The 19,870-nt window shown below is 45.8% G+C and overlaps 1 protein-coding gene across 1 annotated transcript; it reads left to right on the forward strand.

Moving 5' to 3' along the window:
- The first annotated feature begins 15,361 nt into the window (after positions 1–15,361).
- CLDN2 (claudin 2) lies at positions 15,362–16,054 on the forward strand. The gene has a single exon (XM_032757416.2). The coding sequence runs from the start codon at positions 15,362–15,364 to the stop codon at positions 16,052–16,054; it is 693 nt and encodes a 230-aa protein (XP_032613307.1).
- The last annotated feature ends 3,816 nt before the right edge of the window (positions 16,055–19,870 follow it).

Here is a 19,870-nt window from a genome sequence, read left to right on the forward strand (position 1 = left end):
AGATAAATTGTGGTTATTCAAATTTGGGTGCTTGGCAAGTATTTTGTTAAAAATGGACAAAATGATCCTGTCACCTCAAGGAAAACAACTGTTACTGTTTGTTGTCAATGATAAAAGTTAAGCTTTCAAGTAAAAAGCACAATTTTGGAAAACCTGTATCAGCCACTGTGAGCTTGAGAGCTTCTCAATATCCTAAAGAGCTTTCTAATAAGATTAGTAGGGATACTAATGAATGTGATTTTTTAATATTGTAGAATCAAAAAGCGAGTCAACAATGGGAAGATCTGCATAACTGGGTAGACCAATATTTTCCAGATGACTAATGCATGATGGTACAAAATCATGCATGGATAACAGATCCATTCAAAGTGCAATTGATTTTTTTTTTTTTTTTTTTTGAGACAGAATCTCACTCTGTTGCCCAGGCTGGAGCACCGTGGCACAATCTTGGCTCACTGCAAGCTCCGCCTCCCAGGTTCAAGCAATTTCTCTGCCTCAACCTCCCAAGTAGCTGGGACTACAGGCGTACACCACCACGCCTGGCTAATTTTTGTATTTTTTGTACAGACAGTGTTTTGCCATATTGGCCAGGCTGGTTTTGAACTCCTGACCTCAAGCAATCCACCCACCTCAGCCTCCCAAAGTGCTGGGATTACAGGTGTGAGCCACGGCACCTGGCCTACCAGTAGATTTTAATGTAACAGAGTACAAAAGGTTCACTGATACAGTTTAGTTTCAGATTTAACATTGCAAAGAAACATTAAGAAACAACCACTTGTGAAGTTTAGGTGTAGTTATCAAGAAGAATCCCCACACCATTTATTAGTTTTGTATTGCTGCCATAACAAATTACCACAAACTTAACAACTTAGTACGATGCCCATTTATCATCTCGCAGTTATATAGGTTAGAAATCCAGGTGTGTTCACCTGAGTTCCCTGCTTAGGGTCTCACAAGGCTGAGGTGAAGTGGTTAGCTGAGCCGGGCTCTTATCTGGAGGCTCTGGGGAAAAGTCCCCTTCCAAGTTTACTCAAGTTGTTAGCAGAATCCAGGTCCTTCAGGGTGTGGGGTCTGAGGCACCCCTGACTTGCTGACTGTCATCCAGAGGCTGCTCATGACTCCTAGAGGCTACCTACACTCCTTCTTACGCAGCTCTCTCCATTTGGAAACCATCAACGGCATAGTCAAGTTTGCATCTCTCTGACTTCCGACTTCCTTTTCCTCCACTAGAAAACCTTTTTTTTTTTTTTTTTTTTTTTGAGACAGGGTCTCGCTCTGTGGCCCAGGTTGGAGTGCAGTGGTGCAATCTCGACCCACTGCAACCTCCACCTCCAGGGCTCAAGTGATTCTCCTGCCTCAGGCTCCCAAGCAGCTGGGATTACAGGCATGCACCACCATGCCCAGCTAATTTTTGCATTTTTAATAGAGGTGGGTTTCGCCATGTTGCCCAGGGGAGTCTCGAACTCCTAAGCTCAGGTGATTCGCCCACCTCGGCCTCCCAAAGTGCTAGGATTACAGGTGTGAGCCACTGCACCCGGCCACAAACCCTCTTTTAAAGGATTCCCGTGATTAGGTGAGTACAACCTTGATAATTTCCCTTTGCCATATAACTAACACAAACATGGGAGTGAGATCTCATCAGAAACACTCCCAAAAGAGAGGAAATTTATAGGCAGGTGAGGGACATTTGGGGGTCATTCTTAGAATTCTGCCTAAAAAGACTATTAAGTACCCCCCTTCTCTACCTCTTATCTTTGTGGGGCTGGATTTTCTTCACACACTTCAACCAAAAACCACATATTGCAACAGCTGGAGTGCAAGAGCAGATATGAGAATCCAGCTGCCTTGTGCTCAGCCAGACATTAAAGAGATTTGCAAATATTGAATATAATGCCACTTTCTTGCCATTTTTTGTTTTGAAAACTATAATTGTCGTAAATATATATTATTTATGTTATAATGTAATAGGTTTATAATTTTTATTTTAAAGTAATACATAAATAGTTAAAATGTAAGTTTTAATTTCAAATATGTTCAATGTCAATAGATATAACCCTTTGGAGGTTAGACAAATAAAAGCCCTTTGGAGTCCTCAATAATTTGTTAACTAATGTCTTTTATTTGTTTATTTTTAAATTTGCATAGATATTAAGGTTCTGAATGACAAAATGTGGAGGGATGTATAAAACTCACTCTTTTAGGTGTGCAGCTCCACGAATTTTGACAAATGCATAGAATTATGTAACAACAATTAAGAGTTTCAACACCCCAAATAATTTCCTTATGCCATTCCATTGTAGTAAACCCCTTCCACCACCCCAACCCCTGGCAACCACTAATCTATTATCTATCCCTACAGTAGTGTCACTTCAAGAATGTCATATAAATAGGACATAACAGTAAGCAGCTTTTTGAGTCTGGCTTCTTTCATTCAGCATAATACATTTGAGCTTCACCCATGTAGCTGTGTGTACATTCCTTTTGATTGTGGAGTAGTATTCCATTACACAGATGTACCAGTTTATTCATTCACTAGTTGAAAGACATTTAGGTCATTTCCTAAATAAGAGTGTAAAGTGGTCCTGAGACCAAAATGTTGAGACTCATTGACAGAATGTGCCCTTCCCAGAGCTCTCCTCAATTTGGGATTTTTGTGGACCAGTGGAATTACAAATTTTTTTTAAATGAGGGAGAATCAACATATGGTTGTCAAACTTTTAATTTTGTAATTAAGGGCATTGAAAAATACTACATCTTATTTTACAAAAGAAACCTTAATACTAACTATTCAAAGAATAAGTCTGGAATTACAAGTAGTCTTTTAAATTGAATAAGCTTTAAATAATTTACAAATCTTGCTACATTGGCCTTAGTTTCCTCCTATTGGTGATCCTCTACCACTCCCTTCCTTTCTTCTTAAGTCTGTGCATTAGTGCTTAGGAAGCACTTGCTCAACATTTCTCCTCCTAGATCTGCTTATCCATTGCCTCTCAAACCTTTATTCTCTCTTTCCTCCCAGACATGTCTTCATGAGCCCTTCTCCTGCCTCCCCTCCCAGAACTTCTCTTCTTCACCCACCTTTCCCTTACATAATCATTTTGTCTCTCCTTCCTCCTCTCCCGGACCCCTTTCTTCCCAGACCCATCTACTGTTTCCCTTCTTACCAAAATCTCTTCTCAGTCTGATTCCATCAATTCAATGGTGCACCTACTATGTATTAGACTAGAATAGTGATGAAAATAACAATTGAAAGCCAAACTCAATCTGCACAACAAACCCCCATGACACATGTTTACCTATATAACAAACCTGCACATATACCCCAAACCTAAAATAAAAGTTAAATTCAGAAAATAAAAAAAAAGCCAAACCCTTCAGGCATTCACCATCCTGTGCAGGAGCAGCAATAACAAATACAACCCAAGACAATTGGTGGGGGGATAACAAGATGCTTTGGGAGCACAGAGGAGGAACATCCAACCAAGAGACCCCAGGAATCAGGGAAGCAACGCTTAAGCTGAGCCCTAAAGGATGAGTTTTCCAGACAAAACCAGCTGAAGGTGGAGTAGGGTCAGGGTCCAGAAAGAGTTCCGAGCAGAAGGAACAGGACTTGTAAAGGCCTAGAGGGAAGGAAGAGCATTGTAGCCTTGAGAAACTGAAAGGAAGCCAGTCGGGAGAGTGGGGAGTGAGGAGAGTAGTACGAAACCAGTTTGGAGAGCTAGGTAGGGGCCAAATCACACTACTATGTGGAGAGTGGACTATAGAAAGCCAAAAGGAGAAATAGGAAAATCAGAAGGGTATTGCATCCTAGTGAGAGATGATGCTAAGGGGAGTGGAAGTGGAAACCAGCAGATGGACGAAAGAGCTAAATTTTGGAGGTAGAATGGGAAAGACTTACAGGTCTGATACAATGAGGGTCAGAGAAAGTGGAATTAAGGCTAACTGAGGTTTCTGGCTTAAACAATTGGCTTTCCCAAAGGGAGAAGACTGAGGGAGGACTGGTTTCAGTTCAAAGGGAAATCAAGGATACAATTTTGAGGCTGGGCATAGTGGCTCACACCTGTAATCCCAGCGCTTTGGGGGGCTGAAGCAGGAGGATGGCTTGAGCCTAGGAGTTTGAGACTAACCTGTGCAATATAGTGAGACCCCATCTCTACAAAAAATTATAAAAATTAGCTGGGCATGGTGGCACATGCTTGTAGTCTCAGCTACTTGGAAGGCTGAGGCAGGAGGATCACTTCAGTCTAGGAGTTCAAGGTTACTGTGAGCTGTGATCATGCCACTGCATTCCAGCCCAGGCAACAGAGCAAGACCCTGGACATGTTGCATTTGAGACAACTTTCAGCTATCCAAATGGAGATGCTGGTATATAAAGGTCTGAAGCCCAGAGAAGTCTGGGCTGAAAATGATGATTTGGAAGTCGTCAGATGATAGAGGATAAGTGAAACCACAGAGGATAAATGAGACTTCCCAGAATGGATAACTGAAACCACAGAGGATAAATGAGACTTTCCAGAATGGGAATGCAGAGAGAGGAACGAGGACTTAGGTCAGGTTCCTGAGAAGTGCCCATATTTAAGGGTCTGGCAGAGGCAGAGGTACCAATGAAGAAGTACCCAGAAAGATAAGAGGGAAACCAGAGGAGTGTTGCTATCACAGAGGCCAAGAGGAGAAAGTATTTCAAGAAAGACAAGGTTATCAAGGGCATTGAATGTTGCATAGAGGTCATGGAAATTAAGGACTAAAAAGTGGCCATTGGTTTCGGTGACATGCGGTCATTGGTAACTGTGACAAGAACTTCTTTTGGTGGAATAGTGAAGGTGAAATGTCTCTAAGCCTCTCTCTGCCCTAGACCCTAACTCCTTCTCCCAGAGTCCATCCCTACACCCTCTTCCTTAGAATCTCTTATTTCTCCTTCTAGACTCCTCTTTTCATAGCATCATTTCCTCCCTCTCCTTCAAGACCTTGCTTTCTACAGAGCTCTCTTTGATTTTCTTCCTCAACGACCCTTTTTCTCTCTTCTCCTTTTCTCTTCCCCCAACCCACCTCTTCCCATACCCTTATTTCCCTCCCTTTATTCTCTCCCTACTCACTTGTCTCCTGAACTAAATGCTGCTTTTCTCAGACTGCTATTCTTTCCTGTTCTTTCAGCCCCCTCTCCATTCCTGCACCCATCTAAGCTCTTTGGATCTCAGCAGGGGTCTTGGCAGAAGGATTACTAAAGAACCTCCCAGGCTCAACACTGAGGAGTCATAGTATTTGGCATGATTCCACCAGGATCTGACAATGCCGACCTGAAGGAAACACAGTGTTAGAACCCAGTCCTTGAATGATTGCCAATCTGGAAACCACATCCTGCCAACACAGTCTCCTCATCCGCCCTGGCACCTGCCCCTAAGATTCTGCCTTTTCCTATCCTCAATTGCACAGTCACTATGAACTGATAAGGTGCCCCTCTACTACAAATTCTAACATTCTGCATTCAATCAGCATTTTCTACTTGGCAAAATGCATTCACATTCATTCACCCAGCCTTGGGAATTTGGCTGGGTGAAGCCTGGAAAAAGAAAATGGAGAGACTTGCCTGAGGTCACATAGTTGGTTAGAGGATTAGCCTGGTATCCCTCCCACCCCTTCAGCCTTGCTTGCTTTCATGCCCAAAGACTCCCCAGGCCTGAGCTCAGGCATGGCTGCCCTTTTAGCATGTCCCAGCCTGCCAAGAGGGAGCACCCTGGAGAGACCCTTGCTCAGGAGCACTGCCAGGGGATCAGTGCCCCATTTGTATCTGCAAGGTAGGGATGGGCTGCCTTGGGAAGGAGGATGATTTCTGGTTTGCTTCACTGAGTTCACCCTAGGCAACAAATCCGACTGTTTGCTTTGATACGACTTGAAAAATAGAGTCAAGCATAATGATTACGAGGCAAGCTCTAGAGGTGGCCAGATTTGGTACCCAGGCATTGCTCTGTAGTAGCACAGTGAGACTATGGATAGGAAACACCTCAGCACAGTGCCTGGCACCTAGCAAGTGTTCAGTGAACAGTGGCCTTATCATTTGTACGTGGGAATCCTTGGGAGGGAGTTGGTGTTGTACACTGCAAAGTTTGCCAAGCTAGACATCTACAGACCTAGATTCCAGGTCTAACTACTACTGCTCAACTTGGGATGTTGGGCAATTCTTTTCATCTCATTGGGTCTAGGTTTCCTCATCTGGAAATAGTAATGGCTGTCCTATTTTTGTAACATGTTGTATTGGCCTTTAAAACATGCACACTGTTTCACCTAGCAATTCTATTCTTAAGACTTTATCAGTATTATGTGCAAAGATGCTGGGTTATAGTGAAAATGAAAATAACAAAATGTCTAGTAGTTTACGATTAAATCATATTTTATATGATAGAATGCAGTGCAGCCATGACAGAATGATGTAGTTCTGTGTTTTAATTGACATGGAAATAGGTCCATGCTATGTTATTTACAAATGATGTAAGGTTACATAAATTGTACGTATAGTGTGATTCAATTTTATAAAACAAATCCCATCGATATCTTCTACAATACATCAAAATGTTAGCAATGATTATTTCTGGCTGGTGGCATTATGAGGACCTCTATTTTCTTCTTTATAATTCATTTTCTGAATTCTTTTCAATACCATCTAGTATTTTTCTACTTAGAAAAAACAAGAAAGCTTTTTTGCGTTGGGAGAGTAAAGCCAGTCACTGCACTCTAGTACTCCACAGCATGTTTTTTTTTAATTTCTGTTGTTGTTTGGGTTTTTGTTTGTTGGCTTTGCTTTTTTGAAATGGAGTCTCAGTCTGTCACCCAGGCTGGAGTGCAGTGGTATGATCTTGGCTCATTGCAACCTCCGCCTCCTGGGTTCAAGTGATTCTCCTGCCTCGGACTCCTGAGTAGCTGGGACTACAGGTGCGCACCACCACATCCAGCTAATTTTTGTATTTTTAGTAGAGACAAGATTTCACCGTGTTGACCAGGCTGTTTTCGAACTCCTGACCTCAGGTTATCCACCCGCCTCGGCCTCCCAAAGTGCTGGGATTACAGGCGTGAGCAACTGCACCCGGCCTTCACAGCACTTTTGAGAGGCTTAAATGACATAGTGCATGGCACTGCCATGTGTGGTGAAAAGGAGAGCCCTGTCCTTATTCTGGCCTGCTGAGTTCCACCTTGTAGGACCTGCTCTTTGAACTCAGAGTCTGAACCTACAGTACCCATGTTTGCCCTTGAGCCTTGGGACCAACCTTAGGGGTGGGGTAGGGCTGAGGGCCTGCCAGAGAATCAAGCTGAGTAGAAAAGTCTATGGAGCTGCAGGCCATGCAGGGCTGCTTGGACACTGGCTCACCAGGGCTGTGTTTATGCAGCTTACTCCCTGCTGGGCTTCAGGGCTGCTAGCCAGGGACACCTAATTGGTGGGACAGAGCCCCCTCCTCTCACCACCCTCAAAGCTGGAATGTTCTGAATTCCTTCTTGGGCCAAATCCCCCTCCCCACAAGGCCTCTCCTGGGTTCACAGAGGTCACCACACAAAAGCCCAGCTGGAGTGGAGTTTTTGACAGAAAAAAAAACACACACAAAACCCACCAAACCTTTTTTTTTCCTAAAGTACCTCAATCTTTCCCAGCCTCCAGGGGTTTAATTCTGATCTGTAATAAGTCTCTGACCCACGGCTCAGATTTGCAGATGGATTTTGCAAAGCTGTGGTTAACGATTAGAAATCCTTTATCACCTCAGCCCGTGGCCCCTTGTACTTCGCTCCCCTCCCTCAGGATCCCTTTCTCCCTCTCCAGGGGCATCTCCCCCTCCAAGGCTCTGCAAAGAACTGCCCTGTAAGTATCTCCATCCTGATATAGTTGCTGCCTTTTAAATTCACTGAGGTGGGCACTCTTCCTTCCTAGTCACTATCCATTCGCCCCATGGTGGAGCCAGGCTGGGCCACCTTGGGTTTCTGAGCGAAGGGTATGGGAGGGGAAACTCCGGTGGCATTTGAGTTGGTGGTATTTGTTTCCTCAAAGCTATCACAAAGGTTCAAATCTTTAAAACTTCAGGACCAGAGAAAGCACTCTCCAAATTAGATATTTTCTGGTTTGGGGGGTTAAAAGGACTGGGATAAAAATTGGAGGAAGGGAGCCACAGTTTACCCCTCTGCCTAAGTGTAGGGGACTGAGGAGTGGCAGAAGGGGCACTCCCTCACAGCCAGCTCCAGTGCCCTCCTTGGCATGAAGGCTCAGGGAGGTAGCAAAAGGTGGGTTCCTAAGTGAAGTCATAAAGTTTCCCCATGAAGTCCTTCAATGACTCCCCCACTGGTCTGCAAGTCTGTCATTAGAAATTCCTTCTTTGGACTGAGGCATTACTCTCTTCTAGTGCCCTCTTTGAAAATGAAGTTGGACCTAAAACATTCACAGCACTTATGGCTAGGGAGATTGTAGGCGATTTTTGTTTTCTAAATTCTGCCTTTCTGTGTTCTCCAGTGTTCTAAAGTGAGAATGCTTTACTTTGATGATCAAGACAAAAATCAACTTCTTTTTCAAACAATAAGAAAATCTCTCAATCCAGTTGCAATTCTCTGAGCTGCCATCAATCAATTGATGCAGAAGGAAAGATGAACTGCTCTAAGGACAAACTTTTGAGAAAGTAGGGCCTCAAGGGAATGGCTTTGCCACCTGCTAGTGCCCTTGGCAGCTGGAAGTGAGTTTCAGAGAAGGGGGCAAGTGTCTCAGATTCTTACGAGGGGCAGTGAGATCAAGGTATGGAGAAATGAGGCTGACTGACAGAAGAGGGCTGTGGTGGCCACCATCACCCCCAGAAGGCCACATCAGCTCCTTCCTTGAGCCTGGGAACCCCAAGTACCCTGTCCCATGTAGTCTTAGGAGGGTACTGCCAAAGAAAGAGTACTATGCACAAGACTCCTGGAGCAAGAGATGGGGAGAATAGCAGGGAAAGTACCTAGGTGAGAAGGGGTTAAGTCAGGAGCTGCAGTCAATCTTGACCCTCCTAATCCTCTCCTGCAGCTCCAATCCCCCCACTAGGGAAGATTAAGTAAGGATCCTAAGTTAAACTTTCTTGCCCAGTCCTTGGGCCATGGAGTATGTTGGCCCCATGCCCAGAAGACAAATTCAGCTGGTAAGGCCTAGAGTCCTCTGTACATCCAGAGCAGCCAGTACTTGACTTCTAGGAGGATCCCTCAAAGAGAGGTTTCTATTAAAGCTGGCGGCTTCTAATAACAGCTCTTCAGTTTTCTATATTTGTCAAAGTGGCTTCCTGTCCCCATGCCTTTTTATTTGAGACTAAAAATCTTGGAGATGACAAACTAGGGCCTAGAGAAGCTATAGGACTTCCTCAACAGGTTCTAGGCAGAACTGACACAATAAGAAGCTAGATGTTTTGATTCTAACACCAGGACCCGGTCTGCCCTCACCTCTACTGCTCATCAGACAAACAAAAACCTGGCTGAATCCAGCCTGGCTTACCATCCAACCATTCGCCATTTAGCTGGTCTTCCTAACTCTGGTGGAAAACTGAACCCCCCCCTCCATGGGGCCATTTCTATCACTTGAATAAGCTCCAATAACTTGTTCTTCCTCCTGTCTGGGCATGCTGCTATGCCAAGTCAGACTCTAGAGATTCCAAGGCTCAGTAATGGCATTTTCTTGACTCTGCCCTCTCCCTCACCCCAAAATACTTGCCTACTTACTACTACTTAGGACAGGCTCTGGGGAGAGGCTTTCCTCTTGGAGACACTGTTGATTCCCTTGGGAAACTCAAGCTTGACTCTTCTGCTGCCATCCCAGGAAGGCTGAAGCAGGAGCTGCTCCTCTGGGAAGCAGTAGGTCTTCCCCTTGAAAACCTCAAGGTATCTCACCAATTCTCACTGAAAGCTCAGATACAAATAGGAGGAAAAAAGGAAAAGTATTGAATCCAGCCTGGGTGAGGAACAGGGAGGGCCCAAGGATGGTTTCAAGGCAAGGATGCATCCTGAAAGATGATTTGCAATTATCCAAGCAAATGGTGGATGGTAGAATAGCATGCTTAAGGGTTGGAGATAGAGAGAAAGGCAGTCAGAGAAATTCAAGTGCTTAGGTTTGGCTGGATCATATGTGCATGTATAGGAGCATAAAGCATGAGGTTGGAGGTTAATGGTGTGAGATGAGGCTGTGAAGAAAAGCCGGGGTGAAATAATGGAGGGCTTTCCTGGTTTTCTGGGCTAGCAAGTTTGAACTTCATCCTGAAATACTTAAGAGCTCCTGAAGATTTTTTTTTTTTTTTTTTTGAGACAAAGTCTTGCTCTATCGCTCAGTCTGGAGTGCAGTGGCACAATCTCAGCTCACTGCAACCTCCACCTCCCGGTTCAAGCGATTCTCCTGCCTCAGCCTCCCGAGTAGCTGGGATTACAGGCACATGCCACCACGCCCAACTAATTTTTGTATTTTTAGTAGAGACGGGGTTTCACTATGTTGGCCAGGCTGGTCTCAAACTCCTGACCTTGTGATCTGCCCGCCTCGGCCTCCCAAAGTGCTGGGATTATAGGCGTAAGCCACCACACCCGGCTGAGCTCCTGAAGATTTTTAAGCATGGCAAAGGGTGAGGTGAGAGTCACAATTTGATTTCAGCTTCACAAAGATCTTTGACTACTGGGTGGGTAATTCATTATTGCAGGATTGGGGCAGAAGTGGAATTAGAGAGATCAATTTGAGGTGTCTATGAGATTTCCAAATAGACAAGAAACGATGGTTGCATAATCTGAACTATGGTTTAGGGCAGCGGCAACAGAAAGAAGTAGATGGATTCACGGTCTATTTTTGAAGGCAGACCTGATGGTACGTTATAATTAATTATATGTCAACAAGAGGTGAAAAAGCAAGGATGACTGGCTTGGGTTATTAACTGGGTGATGGCCCCACTGAGGTAAGGAACACTGCATGAGGAGAAGTTTGGGCATGGGGAGAAAAAAGGGCAGATGATTCCAGCTTTGCAAATGTTGAATTTGAGGCCATTAAAACATTCAGGTAGGGCCATTCCAAGTAATAGTTAACTACACAAATCTTGAGTTCAGGAGAGAAATCTGTGGCAGAGGTATGAATTCAAGAGTCACTGGCATGGAGACAGAGTGGATGAGATAACCCGCGAAGAATGTGAAGGCTAAGAAGAGCCATCTAGAAGTCGAGATGAAACCCTGAGGAGGCTAGAGGGGCAGAGATGGATAGTTAGACTTAAAGAGTGAGCAGAAGAAGAGGAACTTATAAAGGAAAACTAGAAGAATCATTTTGAGAAGTAGGTAAAATGGAGTGGTGCTACAGAAAACAAGGGAGAAGATAGTTTTATGAAGGAGAGAGACAAGGTGAGATGACAGAGATATGATCATCGAATTTTGGATCAAGAAAAGAGTTGATAACTTTGGTGAGAATATTTTCAGTGGAGGGCTAATGGTGGAAGCCAGACTGCAGAGGGCTGAGCAGTGAGTGGGAGGGTGAAGAAATGGAGACATCAATAATGAACGGCTTGTTTAAGGATCTTGGCTGCAAAGAGAATGATCAAGATAGGAGTAATAGCTGCACAGGGAGGAGGTAGGGTAGGGAGCTCAAAAAGTAGTAGTAAATATTTGAAGTAGTCATCAGAAGGGTGCTTACCAGGGAGAAGTAGAAGGATTTCCAAGCAGCACTGAAGGCCTCAATGAAATACATAGTCATGATCAGGACAGGTACAATTGTGCCAAGGTTAGCAATAAGAAACCAGTGTCAAGAAAGACTTGCTAATGAGTGACAGAGAGGTGAGATTCAAACTATGTTTCTCTCCATTCATCAAATGTTTATCGGCTCCTGCTCCGCACTGCTTTGCATCAACACTGGCATTGGTGTTTCCAATGCTGATGAATCATGTTGACTATCAATCATGTGCCCAATGCTGTGGAAGCATGGTAGACATTTAATATACATTTTTTCACCCTCAAATTGTTTAGAATTTGGTTGAGGAGACAAAATATTCCACAAATGCATATATATTATAAATATATATAATATACATTATATACATACATAGTGAAGCTCTGCTGTCTCTCTCTCCCCCCTTACCTCTTTCTTCCTCTGATCCCCCATCTCTCTCTCATTCTTCTTTCTCAACATTGGGCAGCACTTCAATGACCCTTACACTGAGGCGTTATTGACTCATTTGGAAAGTCCCTATATTTTACTCATATGGAGCCCCTCAAACCTCTTTTCCAACTTCACTCATTCATTAAGGAGATAGCTTTTGAATTGCTGCTCTGGATAAAGCAGTGTGTAAGGCACATGAGATACAGAGATACACAAGATATAGTCTTGCCCTCAAGTAGCTCACAGCCTAATAAGGAAGAATGAGGGTTTAAACAGGAAATTGCAACATAATGCAAAATGTACTACCTCTGCCTCAGTTTCTTCATCTATACAATAGAAATTATTAGTGCCTACCACAAAAAAACTTGTGATGACTAAATAAGTTAGCATGTAAAAAGTGCTTATAATGGTCCCATAAGAAACACTACATAAGTGTTGCTATTATTATTATTACTATGATGGAAGTAAACACAAGATACTGTAAGAATAGACAGGAGGAGTACTTGACCCAGGCTAGAGTAAGAGACATCTGTGCTGAATCCTAAAAGATGAGAAGGCACTAAACAGAGGAAGAAGAATACATAACGCTCTGCATAGAATATTCTATTTCTATTTGGGAGCAAAAGACCACATGGCATGATTGAAGAACTAGAAGTAATTTAGTTCCACAATAGTATAGTCTATGAGGAGGGAAATCACAAGAGATGAAGCTTGAGAGGTCATGGGGTACAAGCAAGTTTGGACTTTACTTTTTAGCAAATGGGGAGCCATTGGAATGCTTTATGTAGAGTAGTGACTTGATCAGATTAATGTGTTGAAAGATCACCTTGGCAATGATGTGGAGAATGAATTGGGAGAAAGACAAGTTAGAAAGCTGTTGCTATAATCCAGGTGAAAGAGAATGATGAGATCGTGCATGGTGGCTCATGCCTGTAATCCCAGCACTTTGGGAGGCCGAGGTGGGCGGATCACTTGTGGTCAGGAGTTCGAGATCAGCGTGGCCAGCATGGCGAAACCCTGTCTCTACTAAAAATACAAAATTAGCTGGGTGTGGTGGCGTGCACCTGTAGTCCCAGCTACTCAGGGAGCTGTGGCACAAGAATCGCTTGAACCCGGGATGTGGAGGTTGCAGTGAGCTAAGATCATGCCACCCCACTCCAGCCTGGGCAACAAAAGCAAAATTCGGTCTCAAAAAAAAAAAAAAAAAAAAAAAAAAGAATGATGAAACTGACAGGGAAGTAGCAGTGGAAATGGAGAGAAAGGAACCATGGATTTGAGGTATATTCATAAGGTAGAACTGGTGGGACATAGGGACTATAGGATGCAGGAGGTAAGTAGAAGAAAGGTGCCAAAGATCACTTTCCGGATTTTGGTCTGGCACAAGTGGATGGATAGAAGTATCATTCAGTGAACACAGGGAACACAGGGAAAAACTGTTTGGGGAAAGCTGCATGGGGGATGTGATGAGTTCACTTTTGGACATGTCAAATTCGAGATGTCTATGAGATTTCCCTGTGGAGATTCTGACTAGGTGATTGCTCTGCCAGTCTTGAAGCTCAGAAGGCTCTATCCTGGAAATTCAGATTTGGGAGGGTCAGTGTATGGGTAGTAGATTAAGTTATGGGGGCAAGATGAGTTTGCTCAGGGACAGAGTGTTAATTGAGAAAAAGATGGACTTCTGAGGAATACTCACATTTAAGAGATGAGTAGGGAAACAGAAATCTTCAAGAAGGCTAAAATGGAATAGCCAGATTGTGGTGCGTTGAAAAATTAGTGGGTTAGTTCGGGCACGGTGGCTCATGCCTGTAATCCTAGCACTTTGGGAGGTTGAGGCAGGCGGATTGCTTGAGCTCAGGAGTTCAAGACCAGTGTGGGCAACATGGCAAAACCTGGTCTCTACAAAAAATACATACATACACACACACACACACACACACACACACACACACACACACACAACTAGCCAGGTGTGGTGATGCGTTCCTGTAGTCCCAGCTACTTGTGGGGCTGAGGCAGGAGGATCGCTTGAGCCCAGGAGGTCGAGGCTGCAATGAGCCGAGATCATGCCACTGCACTCCAGCCTGGGTGCCAAAGTGAGAACCTGTCTCAAAAAGAAAGAAAGAAAAATTAGTGGGTCAGAGGGTCTTGTAGAGAATGGGGAGGTGTGCCCTTGACCCTTAGTGTCCTGAATCTTGGCAACACTGGGGGCTCCTTGAACACGGCAAAATCTTATATGGCTCTGAAATTCCAAAGCATTGACTCAGATACCTGCTTCATGCAAAGCCCTATATTCTAGAGCAGTTTCCCTTTCCTCTGTGGCAGACTCTTGTCCCCGCTAACAGATGGCCCAGGGAATTTCAGGGCTCCCTCTCAGTCCTGGAACCCTTGTTCCACGGTGCTCCCTCATCATCCAAGAGGCTGATGATGGGGGCATCTATTAGGAGACTGGACAGGAAATGTCTGGGCATGTTATACATGCAGGAGGCCTTAGACTAGGCTGCAGAGGGGGATTTGGGCATGGCTGGGAGGATCTGAACTCTCAGAGTATGGACAGAAGGCTTTGCTGCCCACCCCCATCTACCCTGGAGTAGATTTTCACCATGGGCAGAACGATCCAGGGCTAGGCCACTACTCTCTAGGCCCCTGGAGATTCAAGAGGCCTCTAACAAGCTGGAGTCCAAGGCTACATTCTAGGGTCTGTTCCTCCTGATGTAATCTGCAGTTTGGCCTCAGTCTGCAGTTGAGGGGCCCTATGGCACTGTTGCTTGGCAATGTATTAAACAGCAGGCCTTGGAGACTAGCACTTGAGTTAACACAGCCACCACAACCACCACTGCCATCATCACCTTCCCGGAAGGCAGCCACCTGTCTGGCTCCTGGCTTTGTCCAGCTGCCAACCTAAGGCATGTGCCTACGCAGGAGGCGATGACATTTTGGCTCCACGTTCAAAGTTTTTTGTTTTTTTTTTTTTCCTTTCTCATGTGTTATTTCTAAAGATAACAAAGGTCAAAAGGCATCCAGCGTTTTCTGGTTTCTCATAAGCTTCTGGTCAATATTTAATCTGGTTTATGGATTTTTTTTAGGTCTTCTAGATGCCTTCTTGAGGCTGCTTGTGGCCACCCACAGACACTCGTAAGGAGGAGAGAAGTCAGCCTGGCAGAGAGACTCTGAAATGAGGGATTAGAGGTGTTCAACAAGCAAGAGCTTCAGCCTGAAGACAAGGGAGCAGTCCCTGAAGACGCTTCTACTGAGAGGTCTGCCATGGCCTCTCTTGGTCTCCAACTTGTGGGCTACATCCTAGGCCTTCTGGGGCTTTTGGGCACACTGGTTGCCATGCTGCTCCCCAGCTGGAAAACAAGTTCTTACGTCGGTGCCAGCATTGTGACAGCAGTCGGCTTCTCCAAGGGCCTCTGGATGGAGTGTGCCACACACAGCACAGGCATCACCCAGTGTGACATCTATAGTACACTTCTGGGCCTGCCCGCTGACATCCAGGCTGCCCAGGCCATGATGGTGACATCCAGTGCAATCTCCTCCCTGGCCTGCATTATCTCTGTGGTGGGCATGAGATGCACAGTCTTCTGCCAGGAATCCCGAGCCAAAGACAGAGTGGCGGTAGCAGGTGGAGTCTTTTTCATCCTTGGAGGACTCCTGGGCTTCATTCCTGTTGCCTGGAATCTTCATGGGATCCTACGGGACTTCTACTCACCACTGGTGCCTGACAGCATGAAATTTGAGATTGGAGAGGCTCTTTACTTGGGCATTATTTCTTCCCTGTTCTCCCTGATAGCTGGGATCATCCTCTGCTTTTCCTGCTCATCCCAGAGAAATCGCTCCAACTACTATGATGCCTACCAAGCCCAGCCTCTTGCCACAAGGAGCTCTCCAAGGCCTGGTCAACCTCCCAAAGTCAAGAGTGAGTTCAATTCCTACAGCCTGACAGGGTATGTGTGAAGAACCAGGGGCCAGAGCTGGGGGGTGGCTGGGTCTGTGAAAAACAGTGTACAGCACCCTGAGGGCCACAGGTGAGGGACATTACCACTGGATCATGTCAGAAGGTGCTGCTGAGGATAGACTGACTTTGGCCATTGGATTGAGCAAAGGCAGAAATGGGGGCTAGTGTAACAGCATGCAGGTTGAATTGCCAAGGATGCTCGCCATTCCAGCCTTTCTGTTTTCCTCACCTTGTCGCTCCCCTGCCCTAAGTCCCCATCCCTCAACTTGAAACCCCATTCCCTTACCTTAAGCCAGGACTCAGAGGATCCCTCTGCCCTCTGGTTTACCTGGGACTCCATCCCCAAACCCACTAATCACATCCCACTGACTGACCCTCTGTGATCAAAGACCCTCTCTCTGGCTGAGGTTGGCTCTTAGCTCATTGCTGGGGATGGGAAGGAGAAGCAGTGGCTTTTGTGGGCATTGCTCTAACCTACTTCTCAAGCTTCCCTCCAAAGAAACTGATTGGCCCTGGAACCTCCATCCCACTCTTGTTATGACTCCACAGTGTCCAGACTAATTTGTGCATGAACTGAAATAAAACCATCCTACGGTATCTAGGGAACAGAAAGCAGGATGCAGGTTGGGAGGACAGGAAGGCAGCCTGGGACATTTAAAAAAATAAAAATGAAAAAAAAAGAACCCATTTCCCAGGGCACTTTCCAGAATTCTCTCATATTTGTGGGCTGGGGATCAAGCCCGCAGCTTGAGGAAAGCACAAGGAAAGGAAAGAAGATCTGGTGGAAAGCTCAGGTGGCAGCGGACTCTGACTCCACTGAGGAACTGCCTCAGAAGCTGCGATCACAACTTTCGTTGAAGCTCCTGCCTCACTCTGGGGCACCTGACCTGGCCTCTTGCCTAAACCACAAGGCTAAGGGCTATAGACAATGGTTTCCTTAGGAACAGTAAACCAGTTTTTCTAGGGATGGCCCTTGACTGGGGGATGACAGTGTGGGAGCTGTGGGGTACTGAGGAAGACACCATTCCTTGACGGTGGCCAAGAAGGAATAAGAACCTTGGTGTCTAAGAAGCCAGGTGGATGTGTGTGGTGACTCCAGTGGGTGTTTCTACTCTGCCAGTGAGAGGCAGCCCCCCAGAAAGTCTTCAGGCGTAATGGAAAATCAGCTCAACTGAGATCAGGCCCCCGCAGGGTCCACCCACAGAGCACTACAGAGCCTCTGAAAGACCACAGCACCAAACGAACCCCTTCAGATTCCCCCACTGTCCATCAGAAGATGCTCCAGAGTGGCTAGAGGACATCTAAGGGCTCCAGCATGGCATATCCATGCCCGCGGTGCTGTGTCCATGATCTGAGTGATAGCTGCACTGCTGCTTGGGATTGCAGCTGAGGTGGGAGTGGAGAATGGTTCCCAGGAAGACAGTTCCACCTCTAAGGTCTGAAAATGTTCCCTTTACCCTGGAGTGGGAGCGAGGGGTCATACACCAAAGGTATTTTCCCTCACCAGTCTAGGCATGACTGGCTTCTGAAAAATTCCAGCACACCTCCTCAAACCTCAGTGTCAGCAGAGAGGGCCCATCTGTTGTCTGTAACATGCCTTTCACATGTCCACCTTCTTGTCCATGTTCCAGCTGCTCTCCCAACCTGGAAGGCCGTCTCCCCTTAGCCAAGTCCTCCCCGGGCTTGGAGAACTTCCTCAGCGCCACCTCCTTCATTGAGCCTTCTCTGATCACTCCATCCATCTCCTACCCCTCCCTCCCCCAACCCTCAATGTATAAATTGCTTCTTGATGCTTAGCATTCACAATTTTTGACTGATCGTTATATTTGTGTGTGTGTGTCTGATCTCACAAGTATATTGTAAACCCTTCCGTGGGTGGGGGCCATATCCTAGACCTGTTTCCCCCAGACTATCTGTAACAGTGCCGGGCACACAGTAGGTGATCAATAAACACTTGTTGATTGAGTAACTGTCTTACTGATTAAAAGGGGCCCAGAATGGGCAAGTGAAACTCGAGGGATTTCGGCTAAGGGGAGGGGAGGGTGGAAACTGGCATTTCTTTCCACAGGGTAGATAGACAATTCTAGACCTTACTAGAAATAATTAGAAAGCATGACGGTCTCCTTCCCAAGGCAACTCCAACCTCTTCAACTTGCCCAGGGCTCTTTCCTTTTCATAACAATTGTTTTCAGTTATTTGCTAAATGATGATGTATTTATTCCTTTCATTCTCTGAACCACTATCATGAGGAAGGTAAAATGGATCTGATCATCTAGATTTGGCAGATGGGGAAACTAAGGCCCACACAAGTAAATAGATTTTCCTAGGGCCACAAAGATAGCGTTAGTTCCCTCAGTCTCCTGACTCCCAAAATAGGACCCTGCTGATCCCACACTATTCACAGCCAATAGAAGAGCCTTCCAGAGGTCCCCAAGATGCCTGAGGAAAATAACTCACAGCCAGCCGGGTAACAAGGAGGGCACACAGGCTCTCCTGGTCGCCCATGAGGGCAATCTGGGAAATCATCAAGTGTACCACCTGGAACTGCCCTCTCCTGCTATGCTGGCCCAGCTAGCTGCTCTACCAGGGGGATGCCAGGCTTACATTGAGTAAAACACAATACCTCAGTTCCAATTCCCCTAACTCTGAAGGTGTGGCAGTTTGGGAGGCCAATGATTTGGCCCTGTTCTGCACTCACTAGGAATTAACAAAGCCCCATTCATAAGGGCGTTCACTGTGGCAACACTGACAATAATGGGGCCCTACCTGATTCAGCTTAACCAGCCCCTGGATCTAGCGGGCCTCAGCACATAGCCTGTTGTATCAGACACTACCCTTGCACTTCTGAAGTGAGCCTTTGGTGGAGAGGCTAGAACGTCAGCATCCAAGTCCATTTAGAGGGAATGGCAGCAGGCAGGAATAAGGGGAGAGAGAGAAGCCTCCCTGGATAAAAGCTTAACAAGAAGTCATGTCTCTGGTCTGGCACCAGGAACCCCAGAGCCCTTGATTGGGGGCCACTGGAGGTTGGAAGATAAAACCACCTTGCTGGCTCTGCTATGCTGAGTGGGCAGCAGTCTGATATGGGCTCTGATGAGCCACCATCTGGCTGCTAAAGCACTTGCAGATCCACTGATTTCACTGCATTCTCCACATACTCCAGTGAAATAGGTCTTTTACAAGAGACAAAATGGAGGCCCAGAGATGTGAGTAACATCACTCAGGTCACAGTGTCAGAGTTTGAACGTAAGCTTAGAAACTTCTCACAGCAATGTGAGCCCAGCATTCTGGTCTCAGAAGGTGTATGAGGACATATTGCTCTTCAAACTCTTGCAGGCTTCGTGTCCCTGTCTTCCACTGGAATACAAGGGCCTTTGTTGGATATAGAGCACAGAGCTTCCCTTCATCTTAGAAGGAGGCTGGCCTGAGGGGTCCTCCTACCTTTGTTAATCTGGGAAGTTTCAGTGGAAGGAGTTAGAAGTTCATCCTCAACTAGAAAAGCCAGAGAAGACCTAACACAGAACAACTGTTCCCTCCAGCTGGTTGAGCAAGAAAGGCTTTGCTGTAAGTAGTTTCCTAGAAATATTCTCGACTCCTGGGTCCAGGGCAAACACTTTTCAGCTCACCCCATTGCCTTCCCTCATAAAGTAATTTAGATTAGCCACAGACCTAGGGGATAGTGAAGGCCACTATGTTTATGCTCCAGCCTCATGGCTCTGACCCTTGCACAAGGAGAGATGTTTCTGCCCTCTCTCATTCCTCTGATAATAACGTGACTCATATTTTCTTCCCCTTGGAGCCCTAGTGACCCACTGCTA

Source organism: Hylobates moloch, unplaced genomic scaffold (genome assembly GCF_009828535.3).
Source record: "Hylobates moloch isolate HMO894 unplaced genomic scaffold, HMol_V3 SCAFFOLD_7, whole genome shotgun sequence".
NCBI lineage: Eukaryota > Metazoa > Chordata > Mammalia > Primates > Hylobatidae > Hylobates > Hylobates moloch.